This window comes from Bufo bufo, chromosome 5 (genome assembly GCF_905171765.1).
Source record: "Bufo bufo chromosome 5, aBufBuf1.1, whole genome shotgun sequence".
NCBI lineage: Eukaryota > Metazoa > Chordata > Amphibia > Anura > Bufonidae > Bufo > Bufo bufo.
In genome coordinates, this window is record NC_053393.1 from 283,953,344 (window position 1) to 283,975,297 (window position 21,954).

General features: G+C 47.8%; 1 protein-coding gene across 1 annotated transcript in view; it reads left to right on the forward strand.

Moving 5' to 3' along the window:
• RECK (reversion inducing cysteine rich protein with kazal motifs) overlaps nucleotides 1-21,954 on the forward strand; it is a 1,014,637-nt gene that overhangs the window by 877,309 nt on the left and 115,374 nt on the right. Inside the window, exon 19 of the mRNA XM_040433615.1 lies at nucleotides 17,888-17,961. Coding sequence (XP_040289549.1) covers nucleotides 17,888-17,961 — 74 coding nt within the window. The remainder of the gene's footprint in view (nucleotides 1-17,887; nucleotides 17,962-21,954) is intronic.

The window sequence follows — 21,954 nt, forward strand, 5'->3', positions numbered from 1 at the left end:
TCCTCATTTTCTCATCCTCCTTGTCCTGTTCCATCATATCAACACATGCTTATTAGGGGCATATAATGCCCTCGCATATATGCCCTTCGTCCTTCATCTACAATGTTTTACAGGGTCAGCTCACCAGCAGGCCCTCGCATATAATTTTTTTGAGGGTCAGCTCACCAGCAGGCCCTCACATATAATGTTGTACAGGGTCATCTCACAAGCAGGCCCTCACATATAATTTTTTAGAGAGTCAGCTCAACTGTAGGCCCTCGCATATATATATATGTTTTACAGGGTCAGCTCACCTGCAGGCCCTCACATATAATTTTTTAGAGGGTCAGCTCACCAGCAGGCCCTCGCATATAATGTTTTACAGGGTCAGCTCACCAGCATGCCTTCACCTACAATCTTTTACAGGGTCAGCTCACCTGAAGGCCCTCGCATATAATGTTTTAGAGGGTCAGCTCACCTGCAGGCCCTCACCTACAACCTTTTAGAGGGTCACCTCACCAGCAGGCTTGCACCTAAAATCTTTTACAGGGTCAGCTCACCAACAGGCCCTCGCATATAATTTTTTACAGGGTCAGCTCACCAGCAGGCCCTCACATATAATTTTTTACAGGGTCAGCTCACCAGCAGGCTCGCACCTTAAATCTTTTACAGGGTCAGCTAGCCTGTAAGCCCTCACCTAATTATACCTAATAGGTAATTTGCACATGCTGCCTTGCTTGGATGTGGTAGCCGTAGCTGTTTCTCAGACTCCCTCTCCGGAATCAAATCATGATTCCCCCATTACCCGTGGTCACCATGGTTTGCGCTGATAATTTCATTGAAAGTTGATAGGGCAGACATCCGAATGGATCTTCGCCGTCACAGGGATGTGCGATCAGCCCCAGGTTATCTAGAGTCACCAAAGCAGCAGCAGGCCCTCGCCCATAATGTTTTAGATGGTCAGATCAGCAGGCCCTTGCTCCAAATGTTTTTAAGGGTCACCAGCAAGCCATCAATCATACTTTTTAAAGGGTGTGTATGATGCCCTCCTTTATGTGTAACAAAGGGTGTATTGAAGTGCCAGTTCCTTGTAATTTTTTGCAGCCCTTTCACTTAGTGCATAGGCTTTAGTGTAGGAGTCCCACTAACCGATCAATTGTACCACAATGTGAATGAGGCCCTCCTTTATGTGATATACAGGTTGTATCGGAGTGCCTCTTCCTTGTAATTTTTGGCAGCATTTGCACTTAATATACAAGTAAATATACAGGAAAGAATGTTTCCTAACAATTTTTCCTCTAAAATCGATTTTATCTTCGCTTTGGTGCGTATTATTGTCAGTCTGTAAAAGTGGCATACAACATCGTTCCCAGCAGCAACCTGGGAGTCCAAGATGCCTCCAGACATCCTCCCCATGCTGTTCCCGAACCATTTAGGTGGTGTTTCCATCATTTTCTGACCTTTTCCTATGAACCAGGCACCCTCCCCCCTTCAGAGCAGAGGGTGCCTGGTTTAATGCTCGGGTTCTCCCATTGACTTCCATTATACTCGGGTGCTTGGCCAGAACACTACTCAGATCCCAAAAACAGAGACATCTCTGCTGAGCCCAGCTGTCTATTTAAGGACAGCCATGTACTGCCAAAACCTGGACCGGCACTTAAACTCTGGTCCGGTATTTCACCTCCCCTGGCTCGAAGCCAGCCCAGCCGCACATGCTGGGAGTAAAATACCTGCCTTGCCAGACACAACCCCTCACTGTGTCACTATATATATACATATATATATATATATATACACACACACACACAATGCACAACTACCTCTAGGAAAAGATTTCTACAGGCCAAATATCAATATGGAGGGGTGCAGGCTAATGGATCCGACAACAAATCCAAGACAATATAAATGGCAGCACTCTCACAAAAAATGAGTGAAAAGAAAAACACTTTATTCACCCCTGTGGTCGCAACTAGGGATGAGTGAACTTGTGTTTCAAGATTGGCGTACAAGGTTCAGGTTCGGGTTATGTAAGAATTCTGTTATGGATTCTGATACCACGGACCATAGCTAAGGTTCCATTCACACGTACGCATAATGGGTCCGCATCCGTTCCGCAATTTTCATTGGGGCCGCAAAAGATGCGGACAGCACCACCATCTCATCCACACTTCCGTTCTGTGGCCCCGCAAAAAAAAAATAGAGCATGTCCTATTCTTGTCTGCAGCCACGGAAAAGAATAGGCATTTCTATCATAGTGCCGGTTATGTGCGATCCACAATATACGAAATGCACATGGCCGGTGTCCGTGTTTTGCGGATGCGCAATTTGCGGACTGCAAAACAGTTGCGGACGCGAGAATGGACCCTTATGGTCCGTTGTAGCAGAATCCATAACGGAATTCTTAAATAACCTGAACCTTTTATAAGTTCACTCAAGAAGTTCACTAATCGCAACGTTTTAGCTCATAGCTTGAAAAAAGACTCTGTGAATGAGCTGAAAACATTGCGACCACAGGAGTGAATAAAGTGTTTAAGGGTGCTGTTATTTTTTTCTTTATATATAGATATAGTCATTTTTCAAACTGGTGTAAAGTAGAACTTGCTTAGTTGCCCATAACAACCAATCAGATTCCTCCTTTCATTTTTCACAGCTTCATTGGAAAATGAAAGGAGGAATCTGATTGGTTGCTATGGGCAACTAAGCCAGTTCTACTTTACAGCAGTTTTGATAAATCTCCCCCACTGTGTACTTCTATGTGTACTTCTAGCATTGTGTGTAGTCACACTGTACTAATCTGTGTGGGAAAAGTGACGGCTAACTGTGCGGGACTGCACACAATACTGTATTCAGAAGAGAGCGCATGTAGTGAGAGCTGTCAGTAATGAGGCTATATCAGGCTTATAACGCCATGGTTCTGACTGTAGATCGATGCATCAGAAATATCTATTGTGTCTACAAATAATGGACTTTCTACAGAATGGAAAGTGAGAAGTAAATCTGCTGATTACAGGTTGTATCATACTGTAAGACTCACCATGTTGCGGATTGGAATGAAATCTTTCAAGTTCCAGCAGCCTATATATAAGTGGCTGCTAGTAGGGATGAGCGGACCCGTGGATGTTCGGGTTTGACCGAACTTCAGGTCAAAGTTCGAGTTTGTGACCCGAACTTGATCCCATCTCGAACCCAAACCCAATTGAAGTCAATGAGGACCAGAACTTTGGTGCACTAAAATGGCTGTAAAATAGTCGTAGTAAGGGCTAGAGGGCTGTAAAAGGAAGCAAAATGGGGGTAAGAGTAGGGCAGTTGTCCTACGAACAAATGTGGATAGGGAAATGTCTTAAAATAACATAGAATAGAAAAAAATAAAAATTAGAACTAGGAGGCGGAGGTCAAAGTGGAGTAGGAGGTTTTCCCCTCTATTTATTCTTTTTTTTTAAATAAATTTGGGAAGCTCCCAAAACATTGGGAAATAGAAAAGAGAATGCAAAGAGAAAGTGCGCTGGAGTATTACAATGGCTCGGTGCGGCCGGTATACTTATGTACTCAGCACAAGTCCTGTGGAATCCATGCCTGGTTCATTTAAATGAACGTGAGCTTGTCCATGTTGGCTGTGGACAGGCGGCTGCACTTGTCTGTGATTAGACCACCGCCGTGCTAAACACACGTTCGGACAATACACTTGCTGCAGGGCAGGCCAGCACCTCCAAGGCCTAAAGGGCAAGCTCAGGCCATGTGCCCAATTTGGAGACCCAGAAGTTGTGTCAGTACGTGTAGGCATGTGCACACGTAGTGTTCCACCATGTTGCTGAAATGCTACCTCCTGCTAAGACGTTTCATATCAGCTGGTGGTGCTTGTGGCGTGTTGACAAAGCTATTCCACATTTTGGCCATGCTATCCCTCCTTTCTGAGGTGCTGGCAGTGCCCCAGCTGGGTTGGCGACTTCTTCCTCCTCTGCCTTCGCCTTGTGTTTCCACTGAGCCCCAGCTGTCAGGTGTAAATGCCATCGGCAGCGCGTCTACCAGCGTGTGCTTGTACTGACACATCTTCCAATTACGCTCCAGTGACGGAATTAAGAACAGCATGTTGTCTTTGTAGCGGGGGTCTAGCAGGGTGGCCACCCAGTAATCAGCACTTGTTAGAATGTGGGCAACTCGGCGGTCGTTGCGCAGGCACTGCATCATGTAATCGCTCATGTGTGACAGGCTGCCCAGAGGCAACGACAGGCTTTCCTCTGTGGGAGGTGTATCGTCTGTGTCCTCTGGATTCCCCCAGCCACGCTCCATTGATGCCCATAAGCTGCTTTGGGTGCCACCCTGCTGTAAACACTGTTCCCATCTTCCTCATCATCATCATCCTGCACAACTGTGCCCTGGCTGGACAGTTGTGTATCTGGCCTCTGTTGGTGTAGGAACCCACCTTCCGAGCCACTTGTGAATGACTGGCCTGATAGCCATAAAAATTATCCCTCTTTCTCCTCCTCTTCCTCCTGTTCCACATCCTCTTCCATCATCGCCCGAAGTGTTTTTCAAGGAGACATAGAAGTGGGATGACGCTGAGGACTGCGTCATTGGCACTGGGCATGTTGGTGGAGTACTAGAAACAGAGCAACACGACACACATGTCCCGCATAGAGGCCCACTCATTGGTGGTGAAGTGGTGCTGTTCCGCAGAGCGACTAACCCGTGCGTGCTGCAGCTGAAACTCCACTGCTGCTGGAGGTGGAGTTCCACCTTGTGGGTACGTCACATATGAGGCGGTGAGCAGGAAGGCCGATGTTACGCTGCAACGCAGAAAGGTGAGAATGCCAAAAGTGCGCATAGATGGCCCGCACTTTCTGCAGCAGCTCTTACATATCAGGGTTATTTTTTATGAACCTCTGCACCACCAAATTCAGCACATGCGCCAGGCAATGAATGTGCGTCAAACAGGCCAGCCCCAGAGCTGCTACGAGATTTTGCCCATTATCGCACACCACCAGGCCAGGCTTGAGGCACAGCGTCACCAACTACTCATCGGTCTGTTGTTCTATGCTCGTCCACAGCTCCTGCACGGTGAGGGATTTTTCCATCAAACAGATAAGTTTCAAAACAGCCTGCTGTCGTTTCCCCCTGGCTGTGCTGAAGTTGGTGGTGAAGGTGTTAAGCCGACCGGATGAGGAGGCGGTATAGGAGGAAGCGGAGTAGGAGGAAAAGGCAACGAGAAATGTCCTGCAATCCTCAGTGGCGGTAGGACATGCGCCAAACTGTTATCCCCTCAGGCCCAGCCACCACTGCATTTACCCAGTGTGCAGTTAGGGAGATATAATGTCCCTGCCCGTGCTTACTAGTCCACTTATCGGTAGTTATGTGGACCTTGCCACAGATGGCGTTGCACAGTGCACACCTGATTTTGTCCACCACTTGGTTGTGCAGGGCATTCTGGCATTCATGGCCAGGGATCATGGGTGGGTAGGGGGGTTACTTCCTCTTTCTCTCCAGTGTTTGGGGGATGGACAGCTGAACGCTTTCATGGGACAGTGTGGACATGCTGAGTGATTGTGGTGGTGTAGGTGGTGGTGTTACTGCCACATCCTCTGTTTGCGGGGTGGCAGGTGCCACTGTCACTCCAGAGGGGGAGAAAGAGGCCGAGACCACAGCAAAAGAGGGAGTAAGAGGAGCCTGAGATATTTTGTGGTTTTTCAGGTGTGTACTCCACTGCAGCTCTTGCTTTGGATGCCTGGTCATGCAGGTGGTGCTCAGGTTTGGAACATTTATGCCTCGCTTCAGGCTCTGATTGCATAGCGTGCAAACCACTCTCATCTTGTCGTCAGCACATTTTCTGAAGAACTGCCATGCCAGGGAACTCCTTGGAGCTGGCTTTGGTGTGCTCATTCTCTGGGTGCAGTGGGCACTAGCAGACATACTGGCTAGGGGACGGCCACTCTGCTTTTGCACCCTGCTCCCTCTTTTGCTGTGCGGCTGGAGCTGTGTGACCACCACCTCTTCGTCCGAACTGCACACGTCACTCACATGACCTTGATTCCATGTGGGGTCTAGGATCTCATCATTCTCTACATCATCTTCCACCCACCCTTCACCCCTGCCCTCCCTGCCGGTCTGCACGCGGCAGGAAGCCGCAACAGTTGGCACCTGTGTTTTGTCATCATCATCCGAGTCATGCTGCGTTGGTCTTTCCATGTCCACATCCTGAAGCATAAGTGGTTGGGCATCAGTGCACTCAATCTCTTCCACGTCTGGGGCAGGGATAGGTAGATGGCCACGAAAACACCGCCAACAGAGTCATCAAAAAGTATAAAAGACTGCTGCATGACTTGGGGCTCAGACTGCTTGGCTGATTTACAAGGGGTTGAGGTAAAAGACAGATGCTCATGGGCTGCAGGTGCCAACTCTGCGGTTTAAGCAGGGGGCCGGGTGGGAAACAATGTGAAGGAACTGGAGGCACTGTCAGCCACCCAATCTACTACCGCCTCTACTTGTTCTGGCCTCACCATTCGTACACCGGTATTCAGGCCTACAAAATGACGCTGAACGTCCTGTCGCCTACTGTGAGGAATATGGATTAATATTTACTGTCAGCCATGTCCTCACACCCCCATTTGCTGACAGATAGCGGAGGTAGTGAACTCCACAGGAGGGCCCTGCTTCAAAGCCCCAGGCCTGATTGTCATCTGATGCACCTCATGGCATGTTCAGTGTACATGCAAAATTAGTTTCCACCCCCCCAGGGGGTCCAGGCTTGAAGGAGAAGGTCACACCTCACCTCCACCAGTTTGGAGCCAACTGAATCCTGCAGGAAAACCCCCAGCAGGGGGTATCTGCCCTTGCCCCGGATCAATGAAACCTCCCAGATATGTTGGCACCTACCTTTCATAAGGAATTATGAACCGCCTGGCCATCGCAGGCGCAAACCAGATACATATTTGTGTCCCGGTGGCCACGAGGTACGTTCCCATGGTCTTTGGTTAATGGGACGAAGTCAGGGTAGGGAGATATCCGTATCTCCCCATAGAAAACCACATAACGGTACCAGGTTTGGGCTCTACTTGTAGCCGTAACCCAGGCAGGTCCATTGGTCCCAGAACCATCTCCCTATGACCCTCTGGTCTGGAGCTATGAACCCTAAAGGGTTTTTGTGGGTAATTTGCTGCCAGCCCAGAAGAGGGGAGTGGACCCCTCCCTGAGGCCGGGAGGGGAGGGGCTGGCTACAGGTTAAAAGTCTGGTGCCAGCAAGTAGGCGCGTCTTTCTCTGAAGAGGGGTCACATCCTACAAATGTGTTTAGAGGGACCCAGGAAATAGCTGAGATCACGGCCCTTCATGTGGACTCAGCAAAGAACATCTCACAACTAAAAGGAACTTTCATCTTATCCGGTAACTGACTTTTACACTGCTTAACCCTGTTGTAACCATATAACCTTTAATCTGTAACCTCAGACCACTGTATATATTGTCTGTGTATATTGTGTTATATCTAGTGTGCCCATACAGCGATTAAATCTATAGTTTAATCTTGTGCTATCTTGTATCTCTATCACAAATTCCCACGTCATGTTTTGGCCTAGTTATAAGCTACCGCGCGTAGGGTTTCTGACCCTATATAATCCCGTTAGCGGACCGGGCTTATATCAAACTAGAACTGGTGGCAGATACCAGGCTGAGGAGTCGCTGTTTCACTGCGGCAGTGAAAAGGCTCTCTCAGCTTGTTGCCTCTCTGTGCCCGCGTGGACAGGAGGTGTGTGTAAGCTATACCAACCTGACCTTACGTGCTCCACTGGAGGGTGTAACTTCACGTTTTTTGGTAGACCCCGTGACCATACCACGTCTCGTGAGCTCGACGTAGTTGACGTCAAGTGGGCACGAGGTGTGGTATTCATCACATATTGGTGGCAGCAAAGTGGGATCAAGATACTAGTGTGTCTGAGTGTGAGACCCATACTCCCAGACATTAAAGACGACCAGCAGTTGCTCTTGCCGCTGGAGTCTTAAGATCAGCTCAACACTAGTAAGTCTGAGGGCAGATACAATAAGGTGTGTGGGCATCAGGTTGCAGTCTGTGTCAGTGATCATCCGTTGCAATGACGGCCAGTATCACAAGGAGCAAAGCTAGGGAGATGGCCGATGCTTTGAATGGTGGCAGAGAGGAGGTGGAAGGCGAGGGGGAGAACAGCCGAAGCTCCCCAAGGAGCCAGTCGCCAGAGGTGAGGTCCGCGGTGGACCTCACTCCACCTGCCCATCCCCCCAGCCAAGCTGGCTCAGCTGCTCTCCTACAAGCTGCCATGGACCATCTCCAGGCTGGAGACCAGGCAGCAGCTGAGCTCCTCCTGGCGGCTGCAGAGCGTCGCGAGCAAGCACAGGCCGAGCGTGAGCACCAGCTACAAATGCTCAAGCTGAAGCTTCAATTCCAGCAGCCCTCCCCAGCCCAATGTGAGTCTCCAGAGGTCCGGATTTCCAACTTACGGGCGGAGGATTTTCCCCTACTGGACAAAGATGGGGACCTGGACACTTTTTTGTTGGCATTTGAGACAGCCTGCCATCAATACCAGCTGCCAGAGGACCAGTGGGTCAGATTCCTTACGCCACGGCTCAGGGGAAAAGCCCTTGAAATCTTCGGGTACCTGCCCAGCGAGACCATCCTGAGCTAGGAGGACATCAAACAGGCTCTGGTCAGGCAGTATAACTTAACCCCTGAGTCGTACCGGAAAAGGCTCAGAAATTTGCACCGGGGTTCTACTCAGAGCTGGGCCGATCACATGCGGGCCTTGCTGAGAGCGGTCGACAATGGACCCACGGGTTGGAGCTCTCCACCGTCCAGCAGCTGAAGGAGCTCATCGCCACAGAACAGTTCTTGTGGAACTGCCCAGAGGATCTCCAGCAGTACTTCCGTGACGGAAGCCAAAGGGGGCCTCCGCAACAGCAGCCCTGGCCGATGAATACACCAACAACAGGACTTCAGAGGCCCGGAAGCCTGTCGGCTGGAGAGGGGGTGTAAGACGCACGCTGCACCTGCTACCCCTTCCCCTAGGCCCAAGTGGGCACCGGCCCCCTGCTGCACTTTCCACGTCGGTGGGGGAACCCCGCCTGTGTCACCTGTGTAAGAAGCCAGGACACTTCAAAGCCATGTGTCCCCAGCGCCCGAGGGATCCGTTCCAGTCATCAACCCGGAAACCGTCCACTGTGTTGTGTGTGGGTGGGGGGTGGTGGGAGGTCCCTTGACAATGTTTCAACTGGTCACCGTGGGCCAGGCCATGGCCATGGGGACTTAGAGACACCGGCGCTGAAATGACACTGGTACGGCCTCAATGGTGGCACCACATGATTTACTGCCCGGGAGATCCCTCATTGTCTCCGGGATTGGAGGAGTAGAACCGGCGCTGCCCGTCGCCAAGGTCTATTTGGACTGGGGCTCCGGTCGAGGAGTAAGGGAGGTGGGGGGTATCGCAAATATCCCCGCCAGTGTTTTGCTGGGGACAGACCTGGGGCCGCTTGTGTCTAAGTATGTGGCCGCTGACCCCCCCGATATCCGATTCCCCAGAATGTGATGTACCGGTAATACCCCCCCCCCCCCGATGATACTGTGAATGTACCTACCATGCCTGTTTTTGGGGATGTGGGGGTGGGGGATGTAATGACTGGCTCTTCCCCTTAGTGGGGAGGGAGTCATTCCTGCCAGCTGGGCTGAAACCCCCAGGCTGTGGCCAGCAAGCCTGCTGAGACCCTGTTGTCTCCAGTGTGGTGACTGAGGGGACAGCAGGGGGCAGACAGGCTGCGGGGGAGGAGGATGTAAATGAGGTCAGGGCTGTCCCAGGAGAAGTAGGGCTGCCAGGTGAAGCCTCAGTGCAGGGTTCCTCCCCCACTGGGATGTCAGAGGGCCAGGTTAGTCCGTCTAGACTGACGACTTGGTCGGGAGCCAAGGAAAGCAGGCACTACCAGCAGTGGCAGCGGCCATAGCTGCTGTCACGCGCAGTGGGAGTGCTGGGGCCCTGGGGCCCCTCAGGGGTCTGATGGCTTTCCCCCCTTCCGACCAAGTGGCTGCCGAGTCAGAGGGAGGCCAGGAGACAGGTCCCGGGGACCTGACAGGGGACGTGGAGTCTAGTCTATTTGGCCACGTCCAGTCAGGAGTTTCAGGCAGCGTTAGCGGGCTGACGCCAGCCTGAACGCTCTCAAGGAGCAAGCGGAACAGCCCCCTTCGGACTCAGACCTCGAGCGGATGGTCTGGGACCAAGGACGGCTGTACCGGGTCACGGTCCAGCCGGGCTCATGGGAGGCGTGGCCTAGGGACCGACAGCTAGTGGTACCCTATCAGTTCAGGACAGAGTTGTTGCAGGTTGCGCATGAGATTCCGATGGCTGGACACCTAGGGATCGCTAAGACAAGGGCCAGATTAGCCCAGCATTTCTACTGGCCAAAGATGGGGGCTGATGTGGTTGCCTACTGCCGTTCATGTGACACCTGCCAGCGGGTGGGGAAGGTGGGGCGGCGCCCCAAAGCCCCACTGGTAACGCTGCCCATAATTGAAGAGCCTTTCAGGAGGGTGGCTGTGGATCTCATTGGACCGCTGTCCATTCCCAGCAGCTCCGGGAAACGCTTCATATTGACGGTAGTAGGACTATGCACCCGGTACCCGGAGGCGGTAGCCTTGTCATTCCATTCGGGCCGACAAGGTGGTTACTGCCTTGCTGGAGATTTTCTCCACAGTGGGCTTTCCCCAGGAAAATGCTCACCGACCGGGGAAACCCAGTTCATGTCGCAATTGATGGAGTCCCTCTGTAGGCAAACACAGGTGCAACATCTGGTGACAGCCCGTACCACCCACAGACAAAACGGCCTGTGTGAACGATTTATTGGCACCTTTAAAGCAGATGCTTAAGATGTTGGTCGACTCCACGGGCGTGACTGGGAGCGGTACCTCCCACATCTACTGTTTGCCTACACGAAGAGGTCCCACAGGCCTCCACGGGGTTCTCCCCCCTTCGAGCTCCTGTACGGGCGATGTGTGCGGGGGCCCCTGGCTCTGGTGAAAGAGGCTGGGATGGAGAGGTAGCCACTCCTGGAGTGTGGTCGTTCGAGTATGTCATGCGCCCTCCGGAACAAGATGCAGGCCTTGTCGCAGCTGGTTCGCGATAATATGGAGCGGGCCCCAGGACGACCAAAAGCAATGGTATGACCAGAATGCTTGTGAGAGGACCTACCAGTGGGTCAGAAGGTATGGGTACTGGTCCCAGTACCTCAGGACAAGCTTCAGGCGGCCTGGGTAGGCCCGTACCTCATGCATCAGTGCTCATGCCGTGACTTACCTGGTCACCCTGGACCCACGCCCAAGAAGGCAGAAGGCCTTTCCACGTGAACATGATGAAGGCTCATCATGAGAGGGAGGCATGTGCCCTCCCTGTCTGCAACCTCCCCGAAGAGGGGGAGGAGGAAACCCTCCTGGACATGCTCACCAGGTGAAGGCGGGTGGGTCCATCGAGGATGTGGAGGTGGGCCAACAGCTCTAGAAGGACAACGGTCCCAGCTATGGGCCACCCTTCACTCCTTCAGGGAGTTGTTTAGCAACAAGCCGGAAGGACGGAGTAGGCGTCCATCACGTGGCACTAGGGATCTTTCCCCAATCCGGCGTTCAGCATATCGGGTTTCCTGGGAGGTGCAGAAACACATGCGCAAGGAGATTGACGACATGCTAAAGTTGGGGTCATCGAGGCATCCAAACAGCGCTTGGGCCTCGCCTGTGGTCCTCGTCCAAAGAAGGACGACCACCCGGTTCTGCGTGGACTACAGGGGACTCAACTCTGTCTCGGTCACCAATGCGTACCCTATGCCACGCATCGATGACCCGCTCGATCAGTTGGCCGGGGCCTGGTACCTGACCATCATGGATCTGAGCCGGGGGTACTGGCAGATTCCCCTGACCCAGGAGGCGCGGGAACGCTCTGCCTTTATCACCCCCTTTGGATTGTACGAATCCACGGTGATGCCGTTCGGCATGAAGAATGCCCCTGCCACTTTTCAGTGGATGGTCAACACGCTGCTTAAGGGACTTGAAGAGTATGCGGCCGCGTACCTGGATGACATTGCCGTCTTCAGTCCCACCTGGGAGGATCACCTACAGCACCTGATGTAGGTGCTGGGGCGGATCCACCAGGCAGGCTTGACCATCAGGCTGGAAAAGTGCCAGCTGGGCATGAGCGAGGTCCACTACCTGGGGCACCGTGTAGGCGGGGGGACCCTTAAGCCAGAGCCTGGGAAAGTGGATTCTATCGCATCCTGGCCCACCCCCAGGACCAAGAAACAGGTGATGTCCTTCCTGGGCACCGCCGGGTACTATAGGAGGTTCGTCCCCCACTATAGTAGCCTGGCGAAGCCCTTGACGGACCTCACCAAGCAGAAGCTGCCCTCCGCAGTCGATTGGACGAACGACTGTGAGACGGCCTTCAGAGCGCTGAAGGCCGCCCTCTCGAGATTCCCTGTACTACAGGCGGCCGACTTCACGCTGCCGTTTATAGTGCAGACCAACGCCAGCGATTTTGGCCTCGGTACTGTACTCAGCCAGGTTGACACTACGGGCCAGGAACACCCCGTTCTGTACCTGAGTCGGAAGCTCCTGCCGAGGGAGGTGGCGTACTCCACAATGGAGAAGGAGTGCCTGGCAATTGTCTGGGCCCTGCAACGGTTGCAGCCGTATTTATACGGGCACCGCTTCACGGTGGAGACCGACCACAACCCCCTCAGCTGGTTAAACACCGTATCCGGGACGAATGGGAGGCTGCTACGCTGGAGTCTAGCTCTTCAGCAGTATCACTTGACCATTCGCCACAAAAGGGGCCGTGACCACGGGAACGCCGATGGGCTATCCCGACAAGGAGAGGGTGCGGATGGGCGCACGGGGGAACACAGGAATGTGCTGCCCCCTGGTGCCCTCTAAAAGGGGGAGGTGTGAGGAATATGAATTAATATTTACTGTCAGCCATGTCCTCACACCCCCATTTGCTGACAGATAGCGGAGGTAGTGAACTCCACAGGAGGGCCCTGCTTCAAAGCCCCAGGCCTGATTGTCATCTGATGCACCTCATGGCATGTTCAGTGTACATGCAAAATTAGTTTCCACCCCCCCAGGGGGTCCAGGCTTGAAGGAGAAGGTCACACCTCACCTCCACCAGTTTGGAGCCAACTGAATCCTGCAGGAAAACCCCCAGCAGGGGGTATCTGCCCTTGCCCCGGATCAATGAAACCTCCCAGATATGTTGGCACCTACCTTTCATAAGGAATTATGAACCGCCTGGCCATCGCAGGCGCAAACCAGATACATATTTGTGTCCCGGTGGCCACGAGGTACGTTCCCATGGTCTTTGGTTAATGGGACGAAGTCAGGGTAGGGAGATATCCGTATCTCCCCATAGAAACCACATAACGGTACCAGGTTTGGGCTCTACTTGTAGCCGTAACCCAGGCAGGTCCATTGGTCCCAGAACCATCTCCCTATGACCCTCTGGTCTGGAGCTATGAACCCTAAAGGGTTTTGTGGGTAATTTGCTGCCAGCCCAGAAGAGGGGGAGTGGACCCCTCCCTGAGGCCGGGAGGGGAGGGGCTGGCTACAGGTTAAAAGTCTGGTGCCAGCAAGTAGGCGCGTCTTTCTCTGAAGAGGGGTCACATCCTACAAATGTGTTTAGAGGGACCCAGGAAATAGCTGAGATCACGGCCCTTCATGTGGACTCCAGCAAAGAACATCTCACAACTAAAAGGAACTTTCATCTTATCCGGTAACTGACTTTTACACTGCTTAACCCTGTTGTAACCATATAACCTTTAATCTGTAACCTCAGACCACTGTATATATTGTCTGTGTATATTGTGTTATATCTAGTGTGCCCATACAGCGATTAAATCTATAGTTTAATCTTGTGCTATCTTGTATCTCTATCACAAATTCCCACGTCCATGTTTTGGCCTAGTTATAAGCTACCGCGCGTAGGGTTTCTGACCCTATATAATCCCGTTAGCGGACCGGGCTTATATCAAACTAGAACTGGTGGCAGATACCCAGGCTGAGGAGTCGCTGTTTCACTGCGGCAGTGAAAAGGCTCTCTCAGCTTGTTGCCTCTCTGTGCCCGCGTGGACAGGAGGTGTGTGTAAGCTATACCAACCTGACCTTACGTGCTCCACTGGAGGGTGTAACTTCACGTTTTTGGTAGACCCGTGACCATACCACGTCTCGTGAGCTCGACGTAGTTGACGTCAAGTGGGCACGAGGTGTGGTATTCATCACACCTACGTGCACCTGAGGAAGGTGTTTCATTTGGGCGTGTAACTGGCACAGATGGACCACGTCCTCTCCCTGCAACAGGATCTCCAGCAGCACCATGACCAGGGCCTCGTCCCTTATTTGATGCTATCCTCATTCTTTGAGGTCACCCACCGAACTAACAGACAGATTAACTATATTAATTTCCCTGTCACGTATGCAGTGCAGGTGTACCTCACACCAAAAATGGGTATAGGTCACCCACCAAACTAACAGACAGATTAACTATATTAATTTCCCTGTCACGTATAAAGTGCAGGTGTATCTCACAGCATAAATAGGAATATGTCACCCACCGAACTAATAGACGGATTAACTATATTAATTTCCATGTCACATATGCAGTGCACGTGTATCTCACATCAAAAATGGGTATATGTCACCAGTCGTACTAACAGACAGATTAACTATATTAATTTCCCTGTCACATATGCAGTGCACGTGTATCTCACACCAAAAATGGGTATATGTCACCCATCGAACTAACAGATGGATTAACTATTATATTTTTGTATCTGGGGTACAAAAATAGTATATTTCACCCACAAAAAAATCATTATAGGTCACCCACAAAACAAATAGCCAGATTCCTAACACTCTCCCTCGCTTCAGCTGCCTGCTTCCTGTCCCTGCACTACTCAGAGGTGATGGGCGGTGCTACACATGATCCAGCTTGTATAGAGGCTGGGTCACATGTTGCACCGGCCAATCACAGCCATGTCAATAATAGGCATGGCTGTAATGGCTTCTAAATGCCCACAGCTTAAAAGCTTGTTGATTGGCAACCCGGCAAAGTTCGGGTTCGGGTCCAGGTACATGAACTCGCAAAGTTTGGTACTGACCAGAACTTTACAGTTCAGGTTCACTCAACACTAGCTGCTGGACTGTGCTGTGTAACAGGATGTGGGGGCGGGGCACCAGAGCTTGTGCTGGTGCATGTGAAATTAACAGGAACACCCACAGAGCCTCACAGGAGATGACAGCAGTGAGCAAAAATCATATCAGAGCATTTCTGAGAGCATGTGAAGCAAAGCTGATACCAATAAACAAACAAGTGCAATTTATTATGTGCTGCATTACGGTAAGATATGAGCTTATTGATTTTTAGTGCACAAAGGTGTCCGTAGCCTTTAAAGCAATCCTAAAAGATAGAAAACATAATCAGTTTATTAGGGACCTGTCTGAATTTGAGAAGAAGGTTTATTATTTCCAGACTATAGGGGAGGTGAGAGACATCACCTCGGACTTAGAAACCTCAGACTCTGAGCAGTCAAATAGGGAGAGACGACAACCAAGGGGACGAGGGAGAGGGTAATCCAAATGAAACAACAAAAAAACATAACAAGTTCTCAGACCCACAGGAAAATACTTACCAGATGAGGGCAGGATAACATCCACATATTTAAATCAGCCCTCTCAATCTATAAAATCATTATCCTCTGCCTTATCACAACCTTTTTTGGAATAAACATTGGTACAAACAGGGTACTCTCTGAGGAAGAGAAGAGATCCAACAGTTCACAATTCATCAATCTGTCCTCGCGTATTTTGACAGCTAGTGAGATATCAATTATTAACAAAGAACTGTCATTTATTCCCACAGTGCTTTTTAATTGCTTTGATTGGGTCAATGACCTGCATCTGTTCGTGAGAAAACTATGATGGAGGAAATTGTTTTCCCTGAGTAGCAAACATAAAAGGTAGAGAACTAGGTCTGGATCCAGAGGACCTTGACTTTCTCAGGGATCTAATGGACTTAGAAGAGGAAGGTGCTAGGGAATCCCACATGGGTCCATTTACAAACCTGAAAAAGAAAAGCACATGACTCCCTCCGAAAGGTGGTGATAACAATATTGACATTTTTCTTAGCTCAGTAATTAAGGAACTAGAGGCCATCCAAGAGGATTCATTAAGCATCCAACATAATTATACAAATGTTGAAATGGAGGCCCTTATCCAGCTGGAGAAGAATGTCAATGTGGTGATTGAACGCGCAGATATAGTGGGTAATGTGGTGGAGATGGATGCGCTGAAGTATAGGATGATGTGTCTACAGTCATTGCGTCATAAGACAAACTATGCTATTCTGAAAGAGGACCCCACAAGTCTTTATTGTACTGAATTGGGGAGCATTCTGAGGTCTGCCCTAGACCATAATTTAATATCCAACAATGAGCTGGCGTTCCTGCTACCAAAATAACGGCAACCTGTTATGTTCTACTAAAGATACATAAAGGAGTACATCCTCTTAAATGCAGGTCTATTGTGTCGGGAATTGATAGTTAAACCCAGAACCTGGGGATTTATGTCAATCAGATTTTGAGACCTTTTGTTGTGTCCCTTTCATCATACACAAGACCTCCTATAAAAATTTGATGGGATTTTCTTGGAGCCTCATATGTTACTCGCTAGCACTGATGTGGAAGTTCTGTACTCCTAGAACCCACATGAACTGGGAGTGGAGGCTGTGCAAACTTTCCTTGACACGAGATTGCAATATTTGAGGGAACATAGCACCTTTGTTGTGCGGCTTTTGGAATTCATTTTGACACACAACTTTTTGCTCTTTGATGGACAAATATACCATCAGCTCAGGGGGACTGCGATGGGGAGCCCTTGTGCCCCCCATAAGCTAATTTGACCCTGGGCTGGTGGGAAGACCAAATGATTTTCCAGGAGGATAATGCTGAGTGGACAAAATACGTTGTCCTGTGAACCAGATATATAGACAATGGGCCAGATTTATCATTAGCTCAGGTCAGAATAATGGAGTGAAAAAGTCCCAAAAAAAGTCCCAAACGCTAAAACTGCGCACAAATTTGCAACTTTTTTCTGCTCTGCACTATGCTCGCCAGTTTTCTGAAAGTGGGCGTGTTTTCTTATGTAAATTAATCTCTAGACAGATTTACTATTGGGACTATTTAAAAAGTCGCAAAAAAGTTGCAATTTCACTCCAGTGAGGACCATGCTTATCTTATGAGACTTTTTAATAGAACATGCGACTTTTTCATAAAAACGTGCGACTTTTTCGTAAAGATGTGCGACTTTTGTAAAGCTGCTTACTGACGGATAAACTGCTACCGTCAAACCACATTTATTACAGTCTTAAAGGGCCGATCATAAATCTGACTTGGCTAAAACTGACTTATAGCCATATGTTAAAGTGGAGTGAGCTGTCAGAGTAATGATAAATCTGGCCCCGTGTGTTTATTATCTGTTCTGGGACTAAGGAGGCCTTCTCTGAGTTTGTACAGCAATTTAACATAAACCGGATTAATCTGAGATTTACATATAAGATTGGGAGAGAATTCTCCTCATTCTTGGATGTGCAGGTTTTTAGGAGCCAGATAACAGTATTCAAACTACCCTTTACCAGAAAAAATTGCTCTGGGGAAGGGTCCTCAGGGATGAGTCTAATTGCACCTAAGGCCTAATTTGCATATTATAAAAGTATGAGAATTCAGGAATCATCTAAAGAAAAACAGTGTTTTAATCAGGTGAACCACAGCTGTGTGTCTATTCAAACAGCTGTATAGGGAGGTAACCAGTGATAGATTTCCTTTATGCTTTGCTTTGGATTATCTATAAATTATTTTTTTTTCCCTATACAGGTGCATGTTGTCCTTTATGTGCTGGAGTTCTAAGGATCTTATATGATAAAGAAAAGATAGACAAATTTGCTGAGGTATAGTATAATTTCCACACAATAAACAGATATCTTCTAATGTTTTAAAGGGAGACCACTGATTTGTGAGCAGAAAAAGACATAAAAAATTATATGAAAAATCTGTCTAATTTAGGCATGTTCAAATAGTCCTTGACTTGGGTAGCAGTACATAACATTACATACATAATAAAAGTTTCTCTAAAAATGTATTTCACATCTCATTCTTTATTGGTTTGTTGTATAATAATTATATAAAAGGATAATCACACAAACGATGGGGCAACATCACCAAGAGGGGGAACACAAGAGCTAATGAATTGATATATTCATTTCTATACAGCCTCGTTCACATTTCCGTGTCCATTTCATGCCCGTGGAAAAATCTGTCCGTGTTTTAGCCATGAAGATATCCACAAAGGATCCATGTGCCCACTGTGTGTCATGGACACCGCTGAAAATTAATTACCTGAGAATCTCCTACCAGTAGTCAGTGAAAAACAGCCATCCGTGTTGTGTCAGTGATTTTTCATCGACCCATAGACTTTAATGGGTATGTTTGGTCTACTTTGTATGTCTACATGATTTTTTTCACTGCCCACAGAGATATGCACTGCTTTGGTCTACTTCACGGAAGTCTTCACGAATGAAACACATAATGATTTTTTCACAGACTTTAAACCTGTATGGAAATGTGAACAAGACCTTCGGCTGCCATATACTGAACAAAATGACCTCAGGGAAATACTGACAGCTGTCATGTGCAGTGCGCAACAGTATGTATAATTAACTGAGGCATACTTCTCTAACAGAAAAGACATACACGGCACTTAACTAAGGTGCACATGTATAAAATTTGTAGCTTATCGCACAGACAATGTTTGAATCAGACAAATAAAAGTCCTTACACACATGAATATGTCTATGGCTTTTTTCCCTTCTTTGGTGTGAGTAAAAGAGACATACAGGCATCTCCACAGTGGCTTCTTCTTGCCTAGTTTAATTGATCGGTTTCTCCTTATTTGGGTATATTGATGCAAAACACAAAAAAGATGCCTACAGTGATATAAAACTAGGAGGGTCTCCTGCAAGGTGGTAGCTGACCAATAAGGAGAGAAAGGGGAGATGGAGTAATAGTATTGTATCCCTATATATAAATACAGTTGTGCTTGAAAGTTTGTGAACCCCTCAGAGTTTTCTATATTTCTGCATAAATTTGAACTTAAACTACATCAGATTTTCATACTAAAAGTCCTGAAAGTAAATAAAGATAACCTTATCAAACAAATGTGTTTAAAAAATATTAAACTTGGTCATTTATTTAAGGAAAATGATCTAATATCACATATGAGTGGCAAAAATATGTGAACTTTTAGTATTAGCAAATAGTTTGCACTGCAGGTAAAATTAGAGTAAGGGGTTTTCAATGAATGGGATGATGATCAAATGTGAGTGGGCAACCTGTTTTATTTAAATAGGGATCTGTAAAAGTCTGATCTTCAGCAGCGATGTGTAGAAGAAGGAGAAGGTCTCCTCGAGCAGCACTGGACAGAAGCAGGAGATTGCCAAGATAATATAAAACCTTTTGGATTCTTTATTATTATGCAGACAATGCGTTTCGGGGGATGGAAACTGGATAGACAGGTGTCTCTGGTACAGCAGGGTAGGAGCACAGTTGTAGTAGATAAAGATGTAGCTGGACTGTTGATGTATTAGAACCAGGCTCGGACTGGCCCACAGGGGTACAGGTGCTACCTCAGATTTTTTTCTGTATATCTGATCTTCAAAATATATGTTTGCGAAAGAGTATCATGGCATGATGAAAGATTTCTGAGGACCTCAGAAGAAGAGTTGATGATGCTCCTCAGGCTTGAAAAGGTTACCAAAGTATCTCTAAAGAGTTTGGACTCAACCATTTCGATTCAGAGAGATCAGTCTTATAGCTTGTGTCAGAAAAAATTAGTTTATCTTTTTTTTTGTCAGGAAAGCTTATTTGCATAGCTTTGGGTTTTTTGCGGGGAAAATTTCAAATTAGATTTTCTGACAAAAAAAAAGGGTTATTCTTTCTGATGCCAACTGATGTTAAACATGCTAATTTGCATATATATATATATATTTCCCAGAAACCAAGAGGAACATTGGCAAGCCAACAATAGTCATCTAATAAGTGGTCTCCATAATAGAAATAGTACTGACCCAGAGGTCCTCCAAGGCTTTTCAATTAGAAAAGCTGATTTTGTCTGCTTTGATAAAGGCCCTTTCTCCTGAAGGAGCTAGTTTCTGATGAGAGTCTGGCTTATGCTACTTTCCCACTAGGGTTAATATTTTCTGGTATTGAGATCCGTCATTGGGTCTCAATACCGGAAAAAAACGCTTCCATTTTGTCCCCATTCATTGTCAATAGGGACAAAATAAATGTTTGCTTTCCGTCCTGGGATGCGGAGCAAGACGGATCCTTCATGACCCACAATGCAAGTCAATGGGGACAGATCAGTTTTCTCTAACACAATAGGAAACAGATTCATCCCCCATTGACTTTCAATAGAGTTTATGACGAATCCATCTTGGGTATGTTAAAGATAGTACAATGGGATTTGTTCATAACTGATGCAGATGGTTGTATTATCAGCAACGGAAGGGTTTTTTGCTGGATCTGTGAAAGTAGCCTTAGCTATTTTTCTAATTATGCTATGTATGCCTGTTTAAAAGGCTGAGCAATGACTAGAAGACTGTTAGGTTTGTTAAAATCCTTTAGATTTGTTCATCACTAATGTGTATATTTATACATATCTTCTTGTGCTTCATAGATCAAATTTCCCTTATTTTTTATCCACAAAATTTTTGGTGGTAGCCTCAAACTGTTCAACCAGTCTTTTGTCTACTGCTGTGCTTGCATCTATACACAATGCAAGCTAGTCTTCTTTCTAAACAGAAAGTAAAACTATCTCCTACCAGGAATCCAGCTCTTTCTGGCTAAGCTCTAATTAATCTTTAACAGATCTGAGCAAAGACACTGCCTGAGAGGCTTTGGTGGGGGTACTATTTCTTCTTATGGAGGACACAGAGTATGCTTGAAGAGTATCATAAGCAAGTCAACGTTCCTGGGTTTCTGGAAAAAATATATGAAAATGAATACATTGGACATCTGCTGGCCTCAGATAGGCTTCGGAAAGCCAATTTGAATATCTTTCCCAGAAACTGAGAAGGCATTGCCTGCCCTACAATACTCCACACACGTACTATGCATAATAGGTGCTCTCCATAATAAGAAAGAATACCCCCCCAGACAATGCATATATAGCTGGGGAACCTGGAGTAGCATACTAATCTGTCTCTCTCTCTCGACAAATTTTGGCCTGGTAGAATTGATTCGCTCACCGTTAACTCCCAGACGTGTGATATTAGATAATTTTCCTCAATAAATGATTGAGTCTAATATTTTAGACTCATTTGGTTATCTGTATTCACTTTTAGGACTTGTGTCAAAAGATGTAGTTTATGCAGAAATATAGACAATTCTGAAACGTTGACAAACTTGCAAGCACCCCCTCCCCTCCCTCTCTCTTTCTGTATGCATATAACCACAGTTCTTAGAGAAGTGGGAACAGGAACTCACTGATACTATACCTCTCCAACAGCTGATGTTTGAGAACACCTCTAAAGCGTAAAGACCTTAAATTTAAATCAGACTGAGTCTTTTTTTAAAAGAATCTAATCTCCAGAGCTTAGTCGGAAGTTATAAAGCACAGCTCAAAAAAACACTTGAAAACAGTCAGTTCATTACAGATAATGAATTTAGGGAACATTGGACATATAATTTTGATAAAAATCAGAACCTCACAATAAGTGAACCAGAGATGTCTTCTTCAGACACTGAATACTCTGATCGAGAACCCTCCAGAGGTAGCAACAAGAGCTATCAGCAAGGATTTGCCTCTTACAGTTTAATTGTGCTAAAAGAGTAATAATCACAGAAATGTCTGTGATTTTCTTAAAAGAGTAATAATGCCTGCT